This window comes from Dermacentor variabilis, chromosome 10 (genome assembly GCF_050947875.1).
Source record: "Dermacentor variabilis isolate Ectoservices chromosome 10, ASM5094787v1, whole genome shotgun sequence".
Lineage (NCBI taxonomy): Eukaryota > Metazoa > Arthropoda > Arachnida > Ixodida > Ixodidae > Dermacentor > Dermacentor variabilis.
The window spans coordinates 83,581,498-83,607,688 of record NC_134577.1 but is presented as its reverse complement, the minus strand read 5'-3'; the positions used below and the strand labels follow the sequence as shown (position 1 = coordinate 83,607,688).

Below are 26,191 nucleotides of genomic sequence, written 5' to 3'. Positions count from 1 at the left end.
AATAATAAAACAGCAACGATCCCGGGCGTATGCCTCCCACTCGTCTGCTACGCGCGCTCCGCATCGACTCCGTCGTCTGCAACAGCCGCACCCGCAACGCCATGTTGCCAGTTTGAACTCGCCTTTCGCGAAATTGGATAACGAAAGCTGCAGTTGCAAAATATACCGACAATTCTTTTACGCCGCTCATAGAATTTAAATACATGGTAATTAGACCTATCTCTCAAAGAATATGACACCTCGGCTATACTTTGCAGGCTGAGTATTAACCGCAGTTGTTGCTGGCGGCCTCGTGCGGCCATTTTGTGGACACCAGCGGGCAAAATGGCCGAGGTTTGTAAGCGTTATTTACCCTTCAATTCCCGTCGCGAAAAACGCTGTTTCACGCTTTGGCGAGCGGAGGAGACCCATTACGACAAACACAGGGCGCTATAAAGCTGCTACGGATTTCGCAGGTCTCGTCCGCCCCGGCCTTGCATTATCGGTAATCGCCTGAACCGCGCGCTTTTTTGTTGTTATGTGGTCTCCCACCGCTGCCTATGGCTGCTGTCAGTGTATACGAGATTCCCTGCATGAACCCGAGCCGCAGGAAATAAACGCGCGCCCGATGCTTTTCCAACGGCAAGCTCGTTAAACATTGCAACCCTGAGCGCAGCGCGTTCGCACCGTTTGCGTCACTTTGCAGACGACGATCGGTGCGCGCAGGCGGACGATTTTAGCGCGTACGTTCGGTTCGAACCAGCGACAGATCTAAAGCGCGCGATCAGACCGTCCCCTGATAAGCCCTCTGCGAGGCTTTCCCTCCGCTGTCGCGACAACCGCCAGGACCGATAAGCCAGTTCGACGCCTCTGCTAGCCGTTTTACGAAGCGGTCAGAAGTGCGGTGCAGAAATCACCTGCGAAACGGTAGCAGACGATTGCCCTCCTCTCGGAACGTATTGCCCCGCGTTTACGACCACAGCGTCCGTAAGTCGCATGTTCGCATGTTTGGAGCGCTGACGCTGAGAGACGTGACGTAAGCGTGTTGAGCGGTGCAGTCTGCGACGCATTGTAATCGTGTAACTTGCTGTTTCAGGCCAACACAAGCGATGGATCCGCGGGTGAGTGGAGCTTTTCACTGATCGCTCGAACTTGTGTGAAGGGGCGTCTTGAACCAAAAAATAAAGTTACTTATTGCCTACGGTGTAGTTGATTAAAGGTATTCTGCTTATGGGCGATCTTGTTTTGTTAGCTTTGTTGCTTGAATGCCGTCGTTGCATTGACTTCAAGATAACGTCAGCACTGCAGCTCTAAACGTACGATTCAGCAGATAGCATCTACAGAGGTAATTGTAATTTTGCGTGCGATCGTTGAAATTTTTGTAGCATTTTATACTCTCACTAATATTTATCCACAAAGATTTTCTAGCAGCCCTTTGTACATGCAAACTTGCGGACAGATTTAGCTCAACTTTCAAGCCATGATGTCTGTCCAATGAAAGAAGGTATTTGCATTAACGTGGTATTTAAGTACAAGTGTTATACATAACATTTCTGTTCCTATCTTATGCGCAATTGAGGCCTATATGAGCAGCCGTCTTCCGATTTTCTGTTTGTTGATATAACAGAACTAGGAGAGGGAACATTCTGTTCTTTATCTCACTGCAGTGTTGTTTTGATCTGATAATGACGCAGAAGCGTTTTTCAATATCTGCCCCACAACAACAACAACAGTTCCAAAACAAAGAAATCAATGATGTACTTTTTTTATAAACGTTTGTCCATAATGTTAATTACATATTAAGGTACACCACCATTACTAAATTACCTTTTCAGCCATAAAAACAATTTATGACTATACTTGGAACTTCACAATACTCTTGCATACCTCATTTAACTGGATACAATTGGTCGAAATTGGAATTACTTTCCTGGGCAGCACGAAATCATGGCTGGTATTGCTAAATGATGACGGGCTTTGAAGGAGAGATTTATCATTACTCTTTGCAGTGATGAAGTTTCAGCTTATGCTTGGGGGAGTAACAGGTTAACTCCATGATCAATATTGGAAGAAAGCCAGGGATCTGTTTTGGCCATATATTCAGTGACTTCAGTCATTGATTGGCTGCCCTAACTTTAGTCTGGGATAATTATGCAATATTTGGATTTATTTGCAGCAAAAGTCAACAAAGGCAGTGCCCCCCATGTCTCCCGTTAGAGATTCCTATCTCTAACGGGAGATATGGGAATGGAAATGCTATAGCTGACCCAAATCCATTTTCTTGGTTCATGTGCATGAATATCTGCCAGCTGCACCAAATTTTTCTTAAACTACATCTTAACGAATGTTGTGTAAACCTTTATGAGAAATACAATTTTGTTTACAAGAATGTTTTAAAGGTATGAAAAGATGGGGGAGGGGGCTAGATTGCAAATAAGTGCTTGCAAAAAAAGAAATTGTGATGGTAACTGTTCTGCCCTCTTGTGGCAGCATTGCTGAACAAGTTCCTGAAGCAGGGAAAATTGGTAACAGCAAAGTTGCTGAAGAAGTCACTGTGATCTAGAGGAACAATGCGTTACTTGTCACTCTTTGCTGGGTTAAGTTTGTTGCTGCTAAAGCAATTCTTTGTTAATAAATTATCAATCCAATAAAAAGTGTCTGCTGAGGACCAACTTTTCTAAAAAGGTGCTATTGGCTACCCCTCATTAGACATCTGGGATGATTTGAACAATGATTTGCAGCATTTAAAAGAAAAATTAAATTATAGCAACTGATGGAAGCTGAATATTTCATTCGCACCTTCAACTGTTCTGCAGAAGTTTATGAAAATTGCAAAGTTTGAGAGCAGTTTGAAGCAATTAACTTTGTGACTCTCTAACTCTGCCGTAAAGAGCAGATATAAAAAGTCTGTAAAATGTGCTAAATAGCAAGTGCTAATGTGTGTTGTGAATTGGATTCTTACAAAATGCCCAATAAACTGTGGCTATGTTAAGGTAGTTATGTAGACTGTAATTTAATCTAAGTTTTGCCTCCCGTGCTGTATTTGGTGTAGTCTACAAAGTATGGTACCTGTTTTGTTGCGGGACCTAAATTTGTAGGCTTCCTGTTGCAGATGTTTGAAAATGTAATGAAAAATATCACTTCATTTGTAATTTTTGAAGTATTTGCGTTTCTAGAATTTGACTTTGTCTTTTAATGCCACGAAAACCAGCATAGAATTTTTGATATGCCAAGTTTGATATCTCAAATTACCGATCTAGACGAGGGAGACGTGACGTTCCAAGTACAGTAGTGCTGTGAAATGCCCTTTCCAATCGCATTGGTCTTGTGCACCGATCAAAATCATACACCCACCATTTGTGAACAGATAAATCACTCATACTTTGTAAACATGCCAAATATGCTATGTTCCTGATTATTTAATATTTTATCATTTTTATTTAGTTAGTTATTTTTTGATGATTCAACCTGAACTTTTTGCTGCTGATTTTCATCATCATCTGCTGTTTTACCCTCTGTATTTATGTTGAATGTAGATTTACTTTTGTTGAAAATTTTAATATCATTAAAAAAATGGTCACTTTGTAGCCATTTATTTCTGTCATATTTTCTGTTCTGTAATTATCTGATGTTTACATGTTTGTATCCCCGCTCCTGGTGTAATGCAATGCCCTAAGGAGGAAATAAATGAAATGAAAGCCCACAGCACTGTTTTTTAAATGTTGTGGAGCGAAGTTTCCATTGTGGATAGTTCGGTAACCCAGTTACTAATGAATTATTTCAATAACTAATTCAGTTTTATTCAAGATTTCACTGTTTCTTTTATTTAATTAATGTGCTCTCCATGGCCAGAAGTAAAGGTGAACAAGTTGTTCTAGTTTTCATTGATGGGCAATTATGTTTGTACATTGCGGGATTAAATTTTACATAATTTGTTCCAGTAAACTGGGTGGATGCCTTTATAACATCATAAGTGCATTTCAACAGGCAGATCAGAGTTAGGCTTTGGCTGAAGCTTTTGTGTTGAACTCATTTTGTCTCTGATGAATGCTGTAGCGTTACTAAGTTTGCCCACGCTCGGCGAAAAGCTAAGAAATAAGTATAAGTTTTAGATGCAGAGCTGACATACACCTGCTTCCTGTGCCTTCGCGCTCCAAAACATAGCTCCCAAGGGAGACCAGTATGTAAGAAGTTCACGAAATGAGAGAACCTAATTGGTTGGTGCATCTATACAAATTCTCTTTGAGTTGTATAGCAGTGTATTGCCTTTGTTTTCTTAGTTCCTCACCGACTTTAATGAGCTCATATTTGTGTACCGGTTCTAAATAATAGCTAGCCTTGTTTCATTCATTTCTTTGTGTCTTAGTTCTGAAGCGTTTCATGAACAGCCACTTCAACTGTAGGGATTGCTTTCATTTCGATAGTGGTTGGGCAACTGAAGCATATTTGCTTTATTTTATTCTTTCATCCTCAGTACATTCCTTCTTCGCAAGCATGCTTGTTTGATTGCGTTCCGCATTCCACTTGTTTCATTGAAAGCACAGTTTTGAGCAGCTTTGATATTGGCAATTTGACAATTTTATTCTAAAACGCCCAATTTCTACAGCTGTTTTTAGGATGGTCATGTTAGCACCAATAATTTCAAAATTTGTTGAGTTTGTATACATCTTAGGGCAAAGCTGACAGATGAAATCAACTTACAAATACAATACAGTCACCCACCCCAACTTTTAAAGCCTGGCTTTTTGGAGCTGCTCATTTATTTGCACCTACCTGCGGCATTGCCACAGCTTCATAGAACCAATTTGTACAATGGCAACCAAAATTTCAGCCTGTGTTATGTGAATATTTTTTGAATAAAATTCATAAACAGTTGTCTTTTGTGCAGATTATTGTTGCTGTCAGAGCAGTGTTCACAGTACCCTCACAGAACCAACTCTGCAAATTTTATAGTCAACATGTTAGCAATAAAATAATTTTTGGAATTTTTCGCCATATTTCAGCCTTTTTTGGGTTTCACTGTAGTGTTTTTTAAATATTAAGGTTGGCAGGTCTGCCTATACCAGAAGTACTGATTTGGCATGACATAATCAAAAAGAAAAAGAAAATGTCTTCTCGTCAGGCTGAGGAGAGGCTGAAGACTATGATAGGTTTAGCACCAAGAGACAGGAAGACGGCAGCATGGATCAGAAAGCAAACTGGGGTAGCTGACATACTAGCCGAGGCTAAGAGAAGCTTTAGCTCGGGCAAAACTCGGATTCCACCTAATCAAATACATGTGAAAGGCAAAAATACTTTTCTGAAATGACCCCTGGGCCAATTCTAGAAATGGAAGTTTTTAGAAATATCGCCAAAAATTGCTGTTAAAAGATATAGAAGCAAAACAGAGTTTACAAATTCGTAGCTCTGCACCGAAAACAGATATCACAGTTCTCTAAACTGCATTCGTTAAAGCATCTAAAGCAGACAAATGTGGTGTCAATTTACAACTCGGGTTAATTTGTAACAATGTGGACAAGAGTTTTGCAAGAGTCCTATTCACAATTTAGTAATACGAGCTATTCGTACATTTTACAGGGGTGTATAACGTATCAATATTGTCTTTCTAAATCTTTTGCGATTTTCAACAATATTTATTAAAAGCTTGACAGCCTAAATAAAGAATCCACTTCCAACAACCACCAGATCTTTAACTTTGTCTTTTAAATGTAACAGACCTTGTTAATTTCGGTGCAGCGGTTGCCAAGAAAAACAACAAATGAAAGCTTCCTCTTAAAAGGAAAGAAGTTACGTTGGGAAGTCCGGACCAAGCTGGTCTTTTTAAGTTAAGGCAGGTGCCAAAAGAAGGGAAATGCTGTAGAAGACAACCAAGGATTAAGTGGTGTGCTAATAGTAGAAAATCTGCAAGCATAGCTTGGTACACCTGCTAACTCTTCCGAATTTTTCACAATGTTTACTAATTTGGGCTTGTTTTATGCTTTCACGGTCACCCCCAACAACTGCTTGTATGGAATGATTATATCATGGTCATGTGTATTGGTTACTATTGTGGAGTCGTTTTTTAAAACTGCCATGATCTGTTTAGCACATTGTGAAAAGGTATTCTCTCTGATTAGTATCTCTCTTTTTCTTCTTCTTGTATAAAATGTTATTACCTATAGTCATTCTTGTGCTCACTCCAGCTTGGGTCATATTTCTGGCCTTCAGTATACACAGATAACTAACTAACTAACTAACTAACTAACTAACTAACTAACTAACTAACTAACTAACTAACTAACCAACTAACTAACTAACTAGCATTTGCAACAAATAAATTCAGTTTGTATGAAAGCCTTGCTCATTGGGCCTCCAAATCTTTTGTTTGAAGGTATTGTGATCGTGAAAAAATGCCAGAGGGGTACTTACACTTTGAGCAAGTTTTTACAGACAAGTTTCTGAATTAGGTGAAATCGGTAACAGTAAATTTGCTGAAAAAGTCACTGGGGTCTAAAAACAATGTGCCGCTTGTTAATAAAGTGCTTATGTATACCTCAGAAGGCATGTGCTTGGAGGAAGCCTTAAAAAAACATCATAATTAATAATTGATTAAGGTGCTTATAATCCTAAATATCATTAATTAGCATATGTTATAACATTTGTCTGAAATGTTGGATTAAGAAAGCTTTGTAAAAGCTTTAGCAACATATTGCCAGTTAATAGTGTTTGAATTTAAAGCCTGTTACTGTGTTACTTATGCAGAAATTGAATTTGTTGCGATTTGGGAAAACCGGCACGCAGCAGGCAGAAATGCCTGGCACTCAAAGAGTTACTGCTTGCGTCGCACAGCTTTATAAGGGACCTGTGAATCTTGCAAGTCAATTAGACTAAACACCAAATTAGGCTAATCGCCAAAGTTCTCTAACATGGTTGTAAAATTTATGACTTCTATCTAAATTATATTACCCGGCTTATTAACGTACTTGTGAAATTACTGAATGGCATCCGTGATCGTACATTGCCTAAACTTTCTGCTCAATATTTTACATTTATGCACATTTTGAATTCTGCAGGACCTTAGCCTTCACCTAATCATGAAACAGTTCCTGTAAGGGTTCTATGCTGCATATGACCATGATAAGAGAGCAGCTAAGGAACATTCGTAATTTATAAGCAACCAGTTGCCAACAATTGCTGTTTTTTATTACCTGGTTCCTTATTTAGCTGCTCCTGTCACTTATTGTTTGTAAAGGTTGTGCTTCAGGACTGGCATTTTGCACATACGAGTGTTTGCTCACTTTGCCCACTCGTAGACGCCTTGGCAGACATTGTTTCATACTTCGTTATTGACAGTGCTTCAGAATGCTTAAGTATCTATCAACGTCGTCGTTTTATTGTTTAGAGTTCTTAAATCAGTGCAGAAAAGGAAGGAAAAAGCACTTTCTCACAGGACAATCAGCCTTACTGAGCACTGATTGTACCAAGCCGTGGATGCATAGCCAGATGCATGGCGGCGCGAGGCAGCTCGACGGCCAGTATCGGCCTGGAATGGATTTCCACGGTTGTGCCGCACTTCGACGTGCACTAGCTGTGTTGCACCGTCTGCACACGCATGGGCGTGGCAGACGCGAGCTTGCGTGCCTCTGCAAGCATACGTGTAGTCTGGCCTTAACGTATTTCTTATATCTCGTAATCTTATCGGCACCACTTCAGATGTGCGCAGTAGACACTATGCGCAGGTACGATACGGTCTTTGTGCTGTTGAACACTGGTGTTATGTTACAGGTTGCGCTAAATTGCTAGTTCATTTGGAGCACACCGGCCTTTTCCTTTATTTGACCTTCCAGTATGCTAGATTAAGTATTGATTAAGATGGGTACAAACTTGCTCATTTGTGCCACTTGTTCATCCTTCCCCTATTTTTGTCCTTGACGAGGCAGAGAGAAATGACAGGGCAAGGTGCTTTCTCCTGTTGTTTCTCGCAACCTCATATTCATAGATCTGTTAATTAGCCTTTAAGGGTACTCCAAAGAGAAGCACTTAATCACTTTAGGCTAACAAAGGATTCCTTCTGGAACTTTATTTTCCCTAATTTTGCAGTGATTCATTGATTATTAGAAGGTAAATTGCAGGTCAAAGTTCAATTTTCTGAATATTGTGCTGAAACTCAAGCACCGGTATGTCAGTATGATGTCACAGATTTCAAAGTATTTTTTAGCATGAAATGCTTTTAGCTCCCGTTGTCGGCGACCTTCAAGTGACGTTGAACCAAAAGCCAGAGCCATTACCTGGGCATTCAAACGAGAACATCCGGGTACTAACAAGAGAACATTCATGCAAGTTGCGAGAACGAAACGAGATCCCCTACCCTTTGTGCAAGATTGCATTACACACTCTAGTTACTCCCAAACAAGTTACAAAATATATTGCTTCCGAGTTCTACCTAATGTTTGTTCACAATATCACTCAAGCTGTAACTTCTAGTACTCTGAAGTTTTATTTGTCATTTCCAACAGCGACATTCAAAAGGCAGGTACGGGACACCATACATTTCAACTCTGGGAGATGGAATTTGCTGCGGATCTACCGCATTCGCCAAGCTGCTGTGTGGCATGGTGCCAGACACATCTGGAAGCACTGCGTTGCCTCTGATGTGCGATGCTCGCCGAGCTGCAGCGTGGTGTGGCACTGGAAGCGTCTGGGGCGCTTCTTTACCTTCATGGAGGAAGGAAAAAGTTAGGAGAGAGCATTATGTCATGCAGCTAGCCCTGGCAAGCGAATGCTCCGCAAAGCCAGCCCTTTGCTCAGTGGCAGCCCAACACGTGACCTCTTGCTTCGAGATCACGGAGCAATAACCGAGATTTGCTGAGACGTTTGGCCGATCCTTCAGGTGCTTTTCTTCTAGCTAGTGTGCTCGGTCTCCCCGGTGTCTTTCGCTGCCTGTCATGCCTCCTTCAGTCGGTTTTCTTCTACTAGCTGGGCAGTGTTCATATGGACCAGTGAACTGTATGGCGTGGTGCGGTGTGGTGTGGTGGGGCTGCGAACATGCACTATACCCATTTTAAGTTTGTGGCTAGTATCATCTCCAACCAGCCTGCTTTGCCGATTACCATTTCATGCTTACATCTACTCTCGATTACAGGAGAGCCAGCAATTTCTTTTTATTTATGTCCTTATTGCTCAGTAAAAGCTCTTGAAACTTGTTAAGTGACTGGTGTAATAAGTGGAAAATGAAAATAAACTACAGCAAGACTAAGTATATAAGGGTAACCAAGAAGATAAAAAATATACACTCCTTCGATTATGAGATAGATGGTAAGGTCGTAAGCCGCGAAAATCACATTAAGTACCTCGGAATTACCATATCCAGTGACCTCAACTGGAAAGCACACATAAAGAACATATGCTCATCAGCTGAAAAAAAGCTCTGGTACTTGAGGCGAAAGTTAAAACTTGCTCCTCAGCAAACTAAACTAGCTGCATATATAACGCTTGTTCGTCCTACATTACAGTACGCAAGCGTCGTGTGGGATCCGTTTAAAAAAAACCTGGTAGATAAAATTGAAAAACTTCAAAGAAGAGCGGCAAGATTCATCTTGTCAAAATATCGTTCAACGGACTCCGCAACTGAAATGCTCAGGAAGCTCAACCTACCGCCACTTTTCGAACGCAGAAGGATAGCTAGACTGAAATTTCTTTACCTGATTCGCCATAACTGGTTTAACCTTAATACACAGCAGTACATAAAACAGCGTCTGTCTCGAACAGTACGAAGCAGCAACCTAGAGCAAATTCAACCCATTCCAGCACGAACAGATACACATAAGTACTCGTTTTTCCCAAGAACAATAGAGGAATAGAACGCGCTACCACCTGAATTACTAACACTAGACAATGTAAATAAATTTGAAACCACACTAACAAAATTCTTTACTTCGGTTAGAAGTACACAACTACTGCTTTAATAATGGTACTTTGTCGTATGTTCCTGGTTGTAATACACACAATAACTCCAGCGGCAGTGGTACAATTAATACCACCCTACTGCAATTTGTTTTTGCTGCTCCTTGATTTGCATTGTGCATTTGCCTGTGTGTATGCCTTATCTTGTTTGCTCTACACTGCGGCAGTGCTGCTATCTTGTATTGTTTGTCTTGAAACCACCCTGTAACGGCCTTCGGCCAACAGTATTGTTAAATAAATAAAAAAATAAAAGTTCATTCATGGGCTCCTTTAGAAGATAATGTCCATTTTTATTGATAAAATAATTACCTAGGCCTGAGCAGACCCCATCAAAACCCATGATGCCATGGGCGCATGTCTAAATGACTCCTTTGTGCGAGCTCATGGAAGGTAGCCAATTGCGCTCGTGAATTTCAATAATCTTTGTTTTTCAGTTGTCATTGAAAGCAAGCATGTGACTTGCGGTACTACTTGAGTGAATAAAGTTTCCACGTAGAAGCCTCAACATGTTATAACGCCTTTAACCACACCACTTTGGTCGCTGTTCCGGTGTTTCTTAATAAAAATGAAATGGTTTCTCGCCCACGGGCCCGCACTAAAACATTTTCTGCTTCATTTTTTCCCAGAGCAGCAAAAGACTGGAACGGCCTTTCTCGAAACATCGCCATTATCACCTGCCCATCAAGCTTCATGCATAGCATATCAAATATAACATCGCACTGATCGGTATCAACAATATTCTGTCTAACAAAAAAAAAAAAAAAAACCCACCCCTTATGTAATACCCCCTCGGGGGTCTTTAAGGAAATAAAAATGAAAAATGAAATGAAATGAAAATGAAATGAAATGCGTGATGGTGACGACAACAGTGGCACTTGTGAAAGCAAAAGTGGCTGAGCTGTTATTGTCCATCTCCCCAGTGTATTTTTATTTGTAATCTGCTGCTGGCATAGTAGCATGGCTCGACAAGGCATTGCACCTTTCCTCCTTTCTTTCACTCACATTGGCAGCTGCTGAGGGTGCTTAGGGTAATTGCATTAGCATAAGTGCAAATGCGTTTTTCTTGCAGCAGACAGTGATCAAGATTTTGACCCCTCTGCTGAGATGCTTGTTGATGAGTTTGATGACGAGAAGACATTAGACGAGGAGGAGGCCTTGGAGAGCGACGCCAGTGACGACGAACTCAACACGCTCCAAAAGGTAAGTTGCTGTGCAGCTTCGTTTTTGTTGTGGCTCGTTTCATTTGTGATGTCACTGTCACATGAGCACTTTCAAGTGTGCTTTACACTGTACAGATTGAGCAATGTTGCGCGCAGTCATTTTCAGGCACAGGTTGCTCTGACATTGTTATTACTTACAGTCTATACAAATGGAGATCCGTAATTGCAGTTCTCCACTGAGACAGAATAATGAGGCAATATGTGTATTTAATTGACCAATGCTGTCTTGGCACTCTCATTACTGGAGTGGGCCATTAAAAATGATAAAGTCATTTGTCAATGCCTTTTCTGATTAGCACTTTGCTTTGACAGAGCCTTAGTAGTGCGGTATTTGCTTAGACCAAAATTTTTTCACAAACACCAGCCGCATGAATTAAGACTGTTGGAGGCAAATGTTATGCTGGCACCTGTGTATTACTACAAAAACCTGCTAACTGCTTTGTGCAAAATCTTGACTTGTCTGTTTAGGTTGAGCAATAGCAATCACTGGACCTTGCACTCAGCTGTCACAAAACAGCTGCTAGCTCGAATGTGCCTTTTGGCCTGGCACACTGGATGATTTTCTGTAACTCTTTGTGCATTTGTATTCACCTCTTGAGTTTAATCTTTGTGTCTTGTTTGTGTTGGCCTTGTGCAGTTGACTTTCTTATTAAAACACTAAAGAGAGACTTGCCTGCCCATGTGTGCCTTGGAGAGGATGCTGGTTTGTGACGGAAGTTCCCCTGTGAACCATGCATTGCTGTCAGTGAAATTTTCCAGCACGCTTAGTTAGTGTGGTGACTCACCATTCTTGCCTTTTCTGCAACAGGAAGGTGAGATGCCTCTAGAAGACCTTCTTGCCATGTTTGGGTACAAGGACGGAGAACGGGTCGGTGGTGAGCCCGAGTCTGAGGAGGAAGAGGAGGACTCTGACGAGGAGGAAGAAGATGGTGACGCCGCTGAGGAAGTCCCAGAGAGTTCTGCCCCTAAGGCGGCAGCAGACAAGCCAGCGACGGAGGCACCAAACAAAGAGCCGGTGCCAATGCTGGCACCAAAGGAAGTGCCGCCATGTGCCGCTGTGCCCACCCTGGTACTTCCACCGCCTGTCGAGGCCAAAGTGGCAACAACCACAAAGACTCCGTCCCCTGTCACCCGAGCGACGCCCACACCTCCCCATCCCCCGCCGAGGCGTGAGCACCGGACAACTTCCACGGCTCATCTGCTGCGATGTGAGTGCTCGGATGATACATTTCTTTTGACACAGCACGCATTCTGTGTAAACCGTGAATTGCTGTCTTCACCTAAAATATGTCTTCGGTTCCTGTGGTTCATGGCTTCAATATTTATAATTCCATTACATTTTGGACTGCACAGAGGCAGCTGGTGCTGGCTGGTCTACTTCCAATTTGTGTTCATGCATCCGCAGCAGTCTAAAGATAATTACCACAGCATCTGCCGAGCTTTTCTTGAAGAGCTTGTAACAGGAGCCACAACATCATGTCAAGCTCCAGATTGCAACCCTAGTGACAAGCTCTAGGGGCTGCACTGCTGTGCGTTTAGGAGTTAGGCTAAAGTTCAGGCAGCACAACAAGATTGAAGGTTGTTCAATGTTGAGAAGGAGGAGAGGGGGAGGATTGTCATGTGGATTATTTACAAGAGCTTGGTAAGCTGTATATGGCCTGCAGTGTTTCAGACACATTGTTTATAGAATGGCATGATGTGGTGAGGGCATGCATTTTTGCTCACTGCCTATGAAATGACTTTCGAGACAGCAAAGCCCACACATCTCATTCACAACTTTGTAACGAACCTACTCCATTTGACTGCCATGAGCATGATACAATGCTGCATCCTTTAAAAGCATTCTAATAGGAAAGGTTGATCTGGATTGGTGAATTACACTTCTGGAGTACTAGAAATGCCAGTCTCGCCATTAATGGCAGCTTGGTAAGCCACCAAAGTCGCAAGAATGGAAGATTAGCGGCGATGCTGCATTGATGGTCACATGTGGGCTACCTGTGACAATGTAGATTTTTGTCCAGCACCTGCTCAATACTAGTTTGTCAAGAGAGGAGTACTATATCCTAAAGGAGCTGCACGTTAATCCTAACAAGTTTTGAAGAACTTATGTTGCACAAACAATTTTACAAATATGCACTTTGAAATCTGTGATGTAGTGCTATAACATACTGGTTCTGTGGCTTAGAGGGCAAAAATTCTTAGAGGAAAGTTTGGGCTTTATTAGCTCTGCTAGTAATTGACGTGGTTATGCATATAGAGTAAACAAAACTGGAGTATTTGCAAATACTTTATGCATTCAGACTGATTTATTAGTTTTAGTTTGTCTGTATGACGTATTACCTTTGACGGAATACCAGGTTTCTGCCCGCTGGATAATTCTATCTATTTTGTCGGTCTGACCAGCGTCAGATTGTTGAAAGCTGACTGTATTACATACACGCACAGGCTAAAACTCTTATATCGTTGCTCTTTGATATTTAAACCTGGTTACATTTTCAAAGAAGCTGGACAGAGCCTAACCACACCACTTCGCAATTCGACTCTTGGTTACTTTTGATGCAGCTAGTACATTACCAGGCGTGCTGCTCATGGCATAACCAGATTCTATGGTGTACGTATCTCTGAGAGTACCTTGTTTGTCATCGTCTCTCATTGACAGCTGTCTCCCATGCGAGTGAATCTTCAAACTCCGACTCCGACGAGGACTTCACATTAGAGGAGTACTGGAAGAAGGTGAGACACAGTAATCTTCTCAGTTCTTATTCCTCACTTCACGTCTCGCGCAGAACTGTGTAGAATATTTTTGCAATCTGTGGGCTAACTGACTAGCCTAGGCCACGAATTGCAAAAACGCATGTTAGTAGACATCATTACGCTTCATTTCGAGATAAGCTGAAAACTCTGCCTAGAAACTTTTGTAGCTGTGTGCTCGGAAAAGGGCTTGAATATTAGAAAACAGTTGGTGCAAATAAACTGCTGTTGTTGACGTTGTACTTTGAGTATAAAACGGCTTTTTTTTTTCTTCTCTTTGTTTTCCCTCCATCTTTCGTGCAAAAAATGTTTAGTGGTTTGAAAGGGAACTTCGCCAGTCTAGAAATTTCTTTAAGCTCAGTGAGGAAAGTCAGAATCCTTATATGTTGCGCTGTCCATGGGCAGAGACAAAAATCAATGTATTTAGCCTGACAGGTGGCTGTGTCCCACGCACATGGCAAGTTGGAACTTTAGTGTAATTAGTGTCTATAGGTCGCATAGATAAAAATGCTTAAGCGCATTGCCATACAATCGGCATTCCCGAGCACAGAACGTGTGCGAGAGAAAACAAGCTCAACGCCTTATTGTTTGAAAGCTTTATACTTGCGGCGGCAAACAGCAGAACACGGTGCACAGAACAAATCAACTTCTGACCCTCAACTTGCCGATCAGGTTCGTTCACGAGACGTGCTACCTCACTCGTACAATTTCAGTTCACATGATCAAAGCGAGAATCCAATGCAAACAGTGCAACAACTGTATACTCATTAGTTGCGCGCATGAGGCTTTCTCAACATTGACAAACAGCGCTAGTACCACGGGTTTGATTTTTCACGTGAGACAAATTTTTTTGCCAACAAAACAAATTTGGAGGGTTGTAATGCAATGCGAGGTTATTTTAGAGGCTTGGCGCAAAAATTCAAGTGCGAATGATCAATGTTTCAGGGCACTTAGCTCAGGTTCAAAGCACACATCAATGAAAACAAAAAGGCTCAGCATAGGTTCTGGCTGAGTCCTTCATTGCTTTTCATCTGGTCATGAAACTTCCCCATAAGTTTTATATGTGGACAGAAGGTGGCACCAGAGGTGCTGGCATAAGTAGAAGGTGAACAATCTGTTGCGCCAGATGGCCGGGCTGCGCGATCATGCGAATCTTTCGCGAGGAAAGGCACCTCTCCTACATTTATTTCAGCATTTTTGTAGAGTGAACGTGCAATGGGAGCTTTTGGCAAAATACTTTAATGTGTGATGCCTTTGTGTTGAAATTATACACGTCACCGTTTTATGATTAACGTCGCCCCCCTCCCCTTAGTGGCCTTCCTTGCACAAACTGTTTCATTCGGCTGTCTCTATTTGCACTTTGTCTAGTTAGTTAGATAAATCAATATATTTGGTTAGCTAGTTCAGTGTGTTAGTGATTAGTTGATTAGTTTGTAAGTTATATTTACTTGGTTATAATAGTTTGGTAAGTCATTAAAAATTTTATTATTACAGCTAGATAGTTTAGTTAATCAGTTGGTTAGCTCTGTTTCATTAGTTAATGAGTTTTGTTAGTTACATAATTTATTTAGTTATTTGGTGTATTAGTTACTATGTAATTAGTTGGTTGAGTTGGTTTGTTACATTGCTTATTATTGAGCTCAGTTAATGTAGTTTTTAGGTTAGTTAGTTATCAGTTTGATAATTAGTTTTGTAATTATATACTTGTTCGGTTGGTTAATCAGTTGGCTAGCTTTGTTTAGCAAATGGTTGGCAATTAGTTTAGTAACGAATACAGTAATTAGTTTGTAATCAGCTGGTTAGCCTTGTTAGTTTATTAATGAGCTGTTTGGTTAGTTAATCAGTTGGTTAGCTTTGTTAGTTTGAAACACAGTTTTTTTTTTTACGTGCATTACGTAAAAGTGTGACATGAACTTGCTCTGTAATCGATTTCTAACAATGGAGTAAGTAGTCCAAGTGTACAATTTGAATTATGAACTAAGCGGTTGTTGCGAACGCAGTTGAACTTGGAAATGTAACAAGGCGTTGTAGTTGTTTCGACATTGTTCACGTTTAAGTTTCCGAACATTGTACAGAAACGGTGCGGTGATTTATATTCACATGCCAATACAGGCAGTTGACCCTTGCACAGTAGCGAGCATACGCACAGAACACCTGTGGTGTCCGTTCGGCGTCTGCTCCAGTACACCTTTGCTTGCACCAGCGCTGCGGTGCATTCACTGTGGGCGCTATATGATTTCTCAAGCATTATGCGGAAGTTTCATGCCCAGATGACAAGTATTGAAGGACCCTGGCTTTGGTTTGAAAGCAGTACACCTCTGGTCAATGCCATCCAGATGGATATCCAAGGCCACAAAAACCTGCTGGTGTGGCTTCATTGATTCGTGGTAGCACAGTGAAGTCTGCCGTTTATTAACCGCTGGTTGATAAAGTCAATTGTTGCATTTTAGAGTCCTGAATAGCCACATGCCGACTATGGATGAACCTTGCAACATATAGCTGCCTTGCTATTATGCCCTTGGCAAGATGTCGGATGACTATGCATTTGACTAGCAAAATGGCTATACATTTTGAATGTACTTCATGGGGAAACAGAGCTGTGGCCAGCATCTCATAATCTGTTTAGCAGCAGCACTCTAAGCAGTCATGGCTTGCTGCATTGGCTTTGGCGTCCTGCTCCTGAGGATGAGGTTGTGGGTTCGACTCCCTGCTGCTGCCACATACTGAGGGGCTGGAAGCTAAAAAAAATGCTTGTTTGCCAAGCTTTACGTGCTCGTTATGAGAACCCAAGGTGGTCGAAATTGATCTGAAGCCCCACCCACACAATATGGCGTCCCTCATGGTCCACTGTTGGACCATGAGGAGTTGGAGAAGTATGGGAGAGGCCTTTGCCCTGCAGTGGGCGCAACCAGGATGATGATGATGATGGTGGTGGTGGTGGTGGTGGTGGTCCACTGTGCAGTTTTGCAACATCATACCCACGGCTTAATAATAATTTAGATAGTGAGGGTTTATTGTGCATGCATCTCAGCACCCCACTGCTTGTGGGCAACAAAACCAACTAGGTGCCGAGATACTGCATTGTCGTCATTTGTTGTTTTGTTACTGCTGCATAGCCACTCTGTCGGGTCTTTGACAGGCACATTCCTCCTAAGACTCCTCGTACATTATAATGCACATTGCCTTCAGTTCAGATTACCTGCAAAGTGATTACATAAAGTGTTCGTGCCGAATATAAAGTCAGATGCATGCAGAACTGTACAAAAGTCGTTTAGTTTCATTCTCACCATTACATCTTGTGGAAATTGGCACTAATTCGAAGTAGACTGTTGCGTTGCCATAGACGCTGAAAGGGACCTGCAAAGTGCATATCACTCACTGTGAGATGACTTCAAAATCGAGGGTGCGCCACAAACGTGGTCAACCCACCACACCATGTTATGTCTTCATCTCTATATTTAGGCAAAGAAAAAATTGGCTCTTACCATAAGGCCTGATTCACACCGTCGTCAAACATCCCGTCGCCGTCACGTCACTGGTATCTGTTGTAAGACAGCGTTTTCTAGCTGGTTTCTCCTCAATAATGGGATGCTGGTGACATTGGCTAATGCTCCTGAGGTCGTCATTGTCTGATTTTATGAAGAAACCAGCGTAGAAACACTGTCTCGTGACGGACGCTAGTGAAGTAATGGTGACAGAACAGGGTGTTTGACAGCTGTCTAGATAAGGCCTAAGGAACATCACAGCATGGCTAGGATAATTTTTTTGCGTATAACCTGCCACCGCATATAACACGCACCTCCAATATCAACAGCCTGGGAAGAAAAAAAACAAAAATCCGCAGGTATAACCTGCGGACATAACTGTGTACGACAAAACGCAAATCATTGCAAAAATGTCCTCCATTTGCAGATGCATGACTCATTCACATCTTTTCTTCGACCAGCTGATCTGTTTTCCCCCCTCTTCGGCGATGCTGATTATCTTCAGCTTCTGCTAAAGGACGGCTGTTGAGTGCAGCTCATCGCAATCCGAGTTCTAGTTTGCCGGCCCCACACACATTATTCACTAACTGCTAAATGAAAAATGGTGACCTGTAAAAAGCAGGGGAATGGGCAACTATAGAGGAGGGAAGGGAGCTTCGATATGCAGGGGTTGGGGAGAGGGTGCGGTTCCCTAGGAGATAACGGAACTTTGAAATACGGAGGGCTTTACCCTGTTGTGTGGCTTCATTACATTGTGTGCTGCGCTGCTGGAAGCCACACCTCAAGGCAAAATTCGCATGTAACCGGCATCCTGACTTTACTGATAAATGTTTAGAATCTTTAGTGCGAGTTATACGTGTAAAAATACTGCATACATATACATAGTATACGTAGCAGTATACATATACAGTCTACGGACGGAGGTGCTGCTTTCATCATCCCACAACTGTACTGAAATAAAAAAAATGGGTTTGCGCTTGTTTGCAACATATCAGTCAGTCAGTATAAGAAGGGACTGGAAAAGTAATCATGTCCATGAGCTTGGGAGGAAATAGATTTTGCAGCCAATGTGTTCTGTGTTAGCCATTGCTATAGTGGTATGGCAAAAGGTCATCTCCATACAAAGAACACACACACAAAAAAAAGCTAACTCTTTCTTTCTTTCTCTTTCTTCTCTTCTCTGAACTACATTTAGAACTCAAACTTCAGTGACGTCAACATACTGGGACCAGCATATGCAAGAGTTCCACATCAGGTAAGATACCACATGCAATTCTATGGCTCTGTTTGTTTCCTTGCTCAAATGTTTGTGAGGTTGCAAAAAAGATGCCTGACGTTTACCTTAGTTGAGGCAGATATTTCTATGAATCACCTTTTTGATATCTTGTTAGAATCGCAACACACTATTGTTAGTTGAGATTTTAATTTTTTCAACTCTGATTTTGTGAGCTTCACAATTTGTGGTGACCGCACGCTCTCCTTTGACCTACAGTCTCAGAAAAATTTGCCCATGGTGCTTCTTACCTTGTATTCAAGCAAATCCTTAAGTGCCGCGCATCTGGCACTTTCAGGTGAGCATTGGCACACACATATCAAGGTACAGCATTCTTGACAGGAAAGTAACGAATGCAGGGTGTTTTAAGGAAAGAAAATACGCAAAATTGATTATTAGTGTTTGCGGACAAGATAAGCCCGCAAAGCTGTAAAAACTGTTTCACACCTTATAGTGTATATAGGACGTGCTGTACACTCTGCTGTACAATGCTGCATGCCTGGTACTCCCAGATTATGAATGGCATGTGCGTTATCAGCATGGCATAGTGTCCTTGACAGAAAAGTAGTGAGCGCAGCGTGTTAAACAAAAAAATTACACAAGCAAGGCAGATGACAATTATTGTTTGAGGACAAGATACACCCCAAAGGGTGTAAGCTTTCTTGAGAGTGTAGCCCAATTGACAGCTGCTTTGGATGGCTAGCCTTAACCTCGTTGTATATGTCGGGCTGAAACTATGATGTGGCTTTTGGCGACCCGTGATTTATTGTGGGCTGTACTTCCATGCAATGAGAAAAGAGAGTCAGCTGTAGGTTCAGATCAAAGGTGTCAGTAGTTGGTTTACACATTATCAAGGGTGTATCAATATTTAATGTATCTGTGTTAGTAAATATAGCATGCTCACAGTTAAACAATAAATATTCAGATGCATTTGTCGGGGCAAAAACTCACTGTTGCTCTCTCTCTCTCTCTCTCTCTCTCTTCTTTTTTCTTTTTTTTCACGCACTGTGGCAACCTTTCTTGGTCAGTCAATGTTTTGGATTGTCCCAAACCTTCGAAGAAGGGCAAAAGCGTGGCAGTTTGGGCGAGTTGGTATGTCATAACTGTTTAAGGCTATTAGCGCAGCTCAGGACGAGCAAAAAAGGAAAGAGGTAGGGGTAATCAAAGGGAGCGGAAAACAGGATGAGCGCTAACTTCCAACTGAGGTTTATTTCGTGACACAAGACTACTTATACATTCGCAAACCATGTGACATCAACAAAGAAAACCAAGCAAGAAAACCGATAGGAACCAAGTGGCAACACATTCATACAGCCTGTGGCTGCAGTTGGAGATACGCCAATTCATTTCTTGATAATGATAATGAGGGTGAGCTTACACATGCATGGCCCAGACCAATGATAGCCTTTGCTTCGATGATTTCTCTTGTGAGCTGATTACGACTGCGACCAAGAATGACGCATCCCTCTAAGATAGGTTCGCAACCGCACGTTTTGCAGTGCTGCACGAGAAACCCCCCAGCTGTAATACAATTCTTGGCATTGTAACCATGCTCGCGCAGCCTGTCATTCAGGCATCGGCCAGTTTGACCTACGTAACGTTTTCCGCACTTGAGTGGAAAAGAATAAACAACACAATGTGCGCAATTAACAAACTTATTTTTGTGGTTCTTGTCGCAGGAAAGAGGAGCTACCTAATTCGGATTAGTGAGTTTGCAAATCCTCATGAGCTTATTGGCGGCAGAAAATACTACACGAACATTCGCTCGCTGGGCGATTTTCTTAAGATTATGTGAGACGGTGTGAATATAAGGGATGACGCTAGTCCTACCCCGAGTAGTTACAGGATTATCTGCGTGCTGGTTGTCTTTTCTACACTGTCTAAGAATTCGTTCTTTGATTGACACTTGTAGGGACACGGGATAACCAGCCTACGGATATTCATACGTGTTGGTACTATGAACCTCATGCTAACAAACCACTTCTTCCGTTCAATTCCGCCCATTCTAAGTTGGTGAAGAGAGGCATTGCTAACCTTTGCCTTAATAATGCTCTGAAAAAGTCGTGCCACCATAGTGTTTCGTCTAGCTTTGCCTCTCAGTGCGAACGGCTTTCGCAGGCTGGTTATCCCGTGTCCCTACAAGTGTCAATAGCAGAACGAATTCTTAGACAGTGTAGAAAAGACAACCAGCACGCAGATAATCCTGTAACTACTCGGGGTAGGACTAGCGTCATCCCTTATATTCACACCGTCTCACATAATCTTAAGAAAATCGCCCAGCGAGCGAATGTTCGTGTAGTATTTTCTGCCGCCAATAAGCTCATGAGGATTTGCAAACTCACTAATCCGAATAAGGTAGCTCCTCTTTCCTGCGACAAGAACCACAAAAATAAGTTTGTTAATTGTGCACATTGTGTTGTTTATTCTTTTCCACTCAAGTGCGGAAAACGTTACGTAGGTCAAACTGGCCGATGCCTGAATGACAGGCTGCACGAGCATGGTTACAATGCCAAGAATTGTATTACAGCTGTGGGGTTTCTCGCGCAGCACTGCAAAACGTGCGGTTGCGAACCTATCTTAGAGGGATGCGTCATTCTTGGTCGCAGTCGTAATCAGCTCACAAGAGAAATCATCGAAGCAAAGGCTATCATTGGTCTGGGCCATGCATGTGTAAGCTCACCCTCATTATCATTATCAAGAAATGAATTGGCGTATCTCCAACTGCAGCCACAGGCTGTATGAATGTGTTGCCACTTGGTTCCTATCGGTTTTCTTGCTTGGTTTTCTTTGTTGATGTCACATGGTTTGCGAATGTATAAGTAGTCTTGTGTCACGAAATAAACCTCAGTTGGAAGTTAGCGCTCACCCTGTTTTCCGCTCCCTTTGATTACCCCTACCTCTTTCCTTTTTTGCTTGTCCTGAGCTGCGCTAATAGCCTTAAACAGTTCGAAGAAGGGGATTGAAAAATGCGTGGCACCTAAGAAAGCTGAGGGCACCGAAAAAATTTTTGGTGTACGATTTACATGGTATCTTGCAGTGTGAAGTTTGAGATGGCAGATGTTTACTGTATGTGGGTGAAAATTCTGCCACGTTAACAAGGACATTTACAAGAAACATAAGTGATTGAAAGACTACTAAACGAAGGTCTCATACTAGCAGTACTGAAAAACTTAAGCTGGTTCTTTTGAAATGCATCTTAGTAGATGTCATCACTGTTTATCTGGTTAACGAACTTTTGTTACGAACAAAATAGCATTTCTCGCCAACATTACCACTCTTTTTTTCTTTAGACCATACAAGTCGGTTCGGAGTACCAGGCCACCATTCCTGTGGGGCTGTGTAAATATGATGACGCGCCAGGTGAGAAACATCATTAGATGCCATTTTTCTGTTTTCATTTGGAACGTAATTACTTATACCTGCCACTTTTGCGATGTTATCATAAAATGACAGATTTTTGGGGCTTGTTTACAATTGTTGAAAGGATGCCTAGAATTTTACAAGTTCAGATTTTGTCCAGTTTAGGGCACCCTATTTTGAAAGAATGCAAATACAGTTGCTGACCGAATATACAGAGCCTGATTTTGTTTGAACCGACCCATAGCATACCTTCCATTTCATATAACCAATGCATAATGGAACCTGAAATTTTGACTGCCCTCACAGGGATATATTTCACAAATAAACTTCACGAATAGTTTTGTTTCTTTATAGTGCAGATCATTTTAGCTGTGACTGGATACCCTTTCGCTGTTTACAAACATAGGCCCTGGATGGCTTCTGGTTTTGCCCACTGACACAGCCTGCTAAATTTAGCGGGCAAAAAAAGACAACAGCGAGTTGCAGGAGTGTGTTCAAACAGATGCCCGCAGATATCCAACACTTTTCTCTGTGCATAGTCAGAATTTTACAAGTTGAATTTGGTGTAAGTATTTGTCTTGAGGCACTATGCACCTTTCTTTTATCTGCAAATGTAAAAAGAGACTTTCTGTACATTGAAACAACGTAAAAATATGCGTTCTGCCATTGAAGGCTGATAAGACGAGACCGTAAAATGCTTGGGCACGCAGGCTCGCTTATATTTATTGGCCCCGTGACACCATCTGCGGTATAGAGCAGACTGCCTGTTCAAAGCACCCCTGTGTTAATATTTTAAAATTGTGCCTGGCTCAAAAGCACTGTGTTTAGGGAGAGTCTGTGACACATAGAAACAAGTGACATACTGTGTAAATGACTGACCGGTTTCTTTTATTTTCTGTGTTTCTTGCTGGAAGGACATTTTTGTTACGTTTACTTACTTGCTGATGTAATGCAACTGCAGCTTATGAGAACGAAGATCGATTGCTCTGGGATCCGGCCAAGCTCTCGGACAGTGATGGTATGATTTTATTTTCTTGTCTACCTTGGCCGCTATGATAATTGATTGAACATTTGGGACTACCACTTAAGCCTCTGAAGTAAAGCAGAAGGTAGCATTTGCAGTCAACATGGTTTGAATGCACTTGCATTTAAAACCTCTGGGCTGAGCTGTCGCTTTGGCTACCAGAAGGTAGCATTTGCAGTCAACATGGTTTGAATGCACTTGCATTTAAAACCTCTGGGCTGAGCTGTCGCTTTGGCTACCCTACCAACTTTTCTTTATGGTGTTACTATATTCTTGCACGAGCAGTGCACTCGAAAGTTGATGAGTGTTGTGAAAGTAGGCTTATGAAAGTACAGCGAGTGTGACAGCTTGTAAATGTAACAGCATATTTGCACTGTCGAAAACATGCACATGTTCAGTCAGCAAAGAGGCCTAGCACTTGGGTCCGCGCTCGTTGAAGGATGGTCTATGCAAAATTTGTCAATTTATTAACGTTTGTGAGTAAATGCTTCTGACTTAAATCTGTGGCGTGTGCTTTATACGTTATGTGATTGACAGCATTGCACTGTGCTGAAATGGTGCTGTAAATTTGTGACATTATTTTGAGCTTTTTGGTGACTTAGACGACGAATGTGAAGTGCACGCCGTTGTATGCATGTGTGCTTGCCTGCTTGAATGTGTTTGGGTATACATGTGTGTGTACAGTCGCCAACCGTTTATTCGGACCTCACAGGGAGTGCGGAAATGTCCGAATAAGCAGGTGTCCGAAAAAGCAGATTAAGAAAAAAAATCCTTGATTTCCACGCACTCATTCTGGCTCGGCAGTAGGCTTGAAGAAATCATGAATGCGCCGTTGCACGCTGTTCCGTTTACACGCAATCAGATAAGCCTGAATCTCGGAGAGGGTCGTACGGTCACTATAGGTGGCTGAAAGCACAGTCCCTGCTTGTACACGCTCTGCGTGCGACGGCAGCGTAGCACATGGTACATCATCTTCCGACTCATCGTCCGGCGGTGCAGCAGAAACCTAACGAATGATCTCGCCGTCGTCGAGTTCTGCGCATGTCAGTACAGCAGTGTCAGCGGCTGTAAAACTCAAATGAGACAGTGTCCGGAATCGCAATGCAACCACTGCGCAGGTCTCGGCAGAACATATTCGGTGTCAGTAGGGAGCACATCCGTAGGCGTCAAATCCTAGGCCTCCCGGCACCCGCTTGCCGGCATTCCCCAGCACTGTCTGCGCCATTAGACACTTGACGCGATGTTTCCGTATGCCACTTGGATCACCGCAACCTCGACACAGCACACAAAGCAAACATCACCATGCCGTCACACCGACACCAGTTGCACAAACGAAAAACGTGGCCTACTCGCAGTGTCGTGCGCAAAGAAACAAATCAGCTGCTGGATTGTCTTGACATGGCTTACTAAGCTGAAACCGGAACTGCTGTAGAGCCACTCTATCGAACCGGGCAGAAACGATGATGATGAGCGGGGATTTGCAGTAGCGCCACTTCGTGGGGCAGCAAGGAGGCTCCGTTCAATACAAAAATGTCGTTCAGCAAGTCGAACCATGTAGCGGTCAAAGTCGGTGCATGGTGCTCTTGATCGAATTGGCTCAAGGAGTGTCCGGAAAATCCAACGAGAGGTTGCAAGGTGTCCGAACTTTCGGCAGTTGTTATACATTATGGTCTATGGGGAGAGTGGCGGTGCCGCGAAGCAGACCGAATAATCGAACATGTCCGAATTTTTGGAGTCCGAAAAATTGGTCGGCGACTGTATGTGTGCGTGCAGTTGCACATTCAGTCGCTGTAAAGTGCTGGCAGTGGTGATATATTGCAGGTGACTACCATCAGGAAAAACCTGGAACTTTCAGGGAATTTGTCAGTTCAGGAATATTTGAGGAAAAACACCAAATTTTCACCCCTGTCGCCTCAAATCAGGGAAAATGGTACCTAAGATTGTGATGACGAAGCAAGTGGTAGGCCAGAAGGAAGTGAAGTTTTGAACTTAGCCTATGTGCAGTGTGCAAATAATAGTGTATTTTGCTGGTTTTGTGAGTGTGAGCTTGACCGGGCTGTTGGCACATCAGGAAACGCATGAATCAGTGAATTCTGATAACGCATCCCACCTGATCTACAGCCTAGTGATAGTGCAGTCAAACCTGGATGCAATGAACATGGATATAACGAATTATTGGATATAATGAAGTAAATATAACGAAGGTATTTTCATGTCGGATACGACTTCATTATAAAGAGGTTCAACTGTAATTGTTGAAAGTTATGGGCTGCAATAGTAACTTGGAAAGCTATAAACTACTGCAGACTGTCAGGAAACGTTAATAAGAACAGTCTGAGAAAACCTGAAAACATTTGGGAATTTGAAAGTGCCAGCATAGCAGTCATCCTCTATGATATTTTCCTGGATGGTGGTGACATCAAGGGGCTGAACGAGACGGGAGCAGTCGTTACTACTAAGCCGCGTAATCCACTTGGCCGTGCAACACTACAGAAAGCAAGCTTGCTGCCGAACATGTGTAACCTGTATGTGTGGCTGTATTTGCTTGGTCACAGTGGAGGACTACCTTTCCACGGCTCAGGAGCCGACAGTGAACACCATGGGGAGCATCAACTCATTACCCCTGGGCAGTCACACTCGAGATGACGAACAGGTGAGCGCTGCTCTGGTGCTTAGTCACCGCTAAACCATTTGTGGTAGTCAAACTTCAGCTTAACGCTTATGCAAAAGTTTCAATTTTGTGCAGTGCCTTTGGATTCCCTGACACATACCGTATTTACATGTGTAAGGCCCGCACTTTTGCATTGGAGGCAAATATGTGGAGCAAAAGTTTCGCTAAACATCATGCGCACCCATGTCCTGAAACATTAATTTTGACGATAAAAACAATTTTGTTGTTACTGCAGAAAGTTTGTACAGAATTGTACTCCATGTTGTGCTTCGTTTAGGTATTGCCTACTTGAATTTTCGTGAAGGTAGAGGCTGCAGGTGTGTTGCGCATTCAGCGTCGCGCAGCCTGATACAGTCCGCACCCGTGACAACAAATCCGTATACAATATACTTTCAGATGCAGTTGACTTACGTTAATTTGACCCTGATGGTACCAACGAAAGTGATTGAATTATGTGACAAGTCAAATTAAACAAGATGCAGGAAA

The 26,191-nt window shown here is 42.4% G+C and overlaps 1 protein-coding gene across 5 annotated transcripts in view; it reads left to right on the top strand.

Annotated features, from left to right (window-relative positions):
• Positions 1–304: 304 nt before the first annotated feature.
• The window catches only part of LOC142560745 (mesoderm induction early response protein 1-like), a 42,085-nt gene continuing 16,198 nt past the window's right edge, over positions 305–26,191 (top strand). The window contains exons 1-9 of one of the 5 annotated variants that reach the window (XM_075673049.1): positions 305–333; positions 1,076–1,100; positions 10,994–11,121; positions 11,950–12,349; positions 13,801–13,874; positions 18,573–18,632; positions 21,941–22,010; positions 22,972–23,028; positions 25,590–25,687. In XM_075673049.1, coding sequence (XP_075529164.1) covers positions 325–333; positions 1,076–1,100; positions 10,994–11,121; positions 11,950–12,349; positions 13,801–13,874; positions 18,573–18,632; positions 21,941–22,010; positions 22,972–23,028; positions 25,590–25,687 — 921 coding nt within the window. In that variant the 5' untranslated portion in view covers positions 305–324. Of the gene's footprint in view, positions 334–380; positions 1,016–1,075; positions 1,101–10,990; positions 11,122–11,949; positions 12,350–13,800; positions 13,875–18,572; positions 18,633–21,940; positions 22,011–22,971; positions 23,029–25,589; positions 25,688–26,191 lie in introns of those variants that run through there. The other 4 variants (XM_075673048.1, XM_075673051.1, XM_075673050.1 and 1 more) reach the window with 4 other exon arrangements.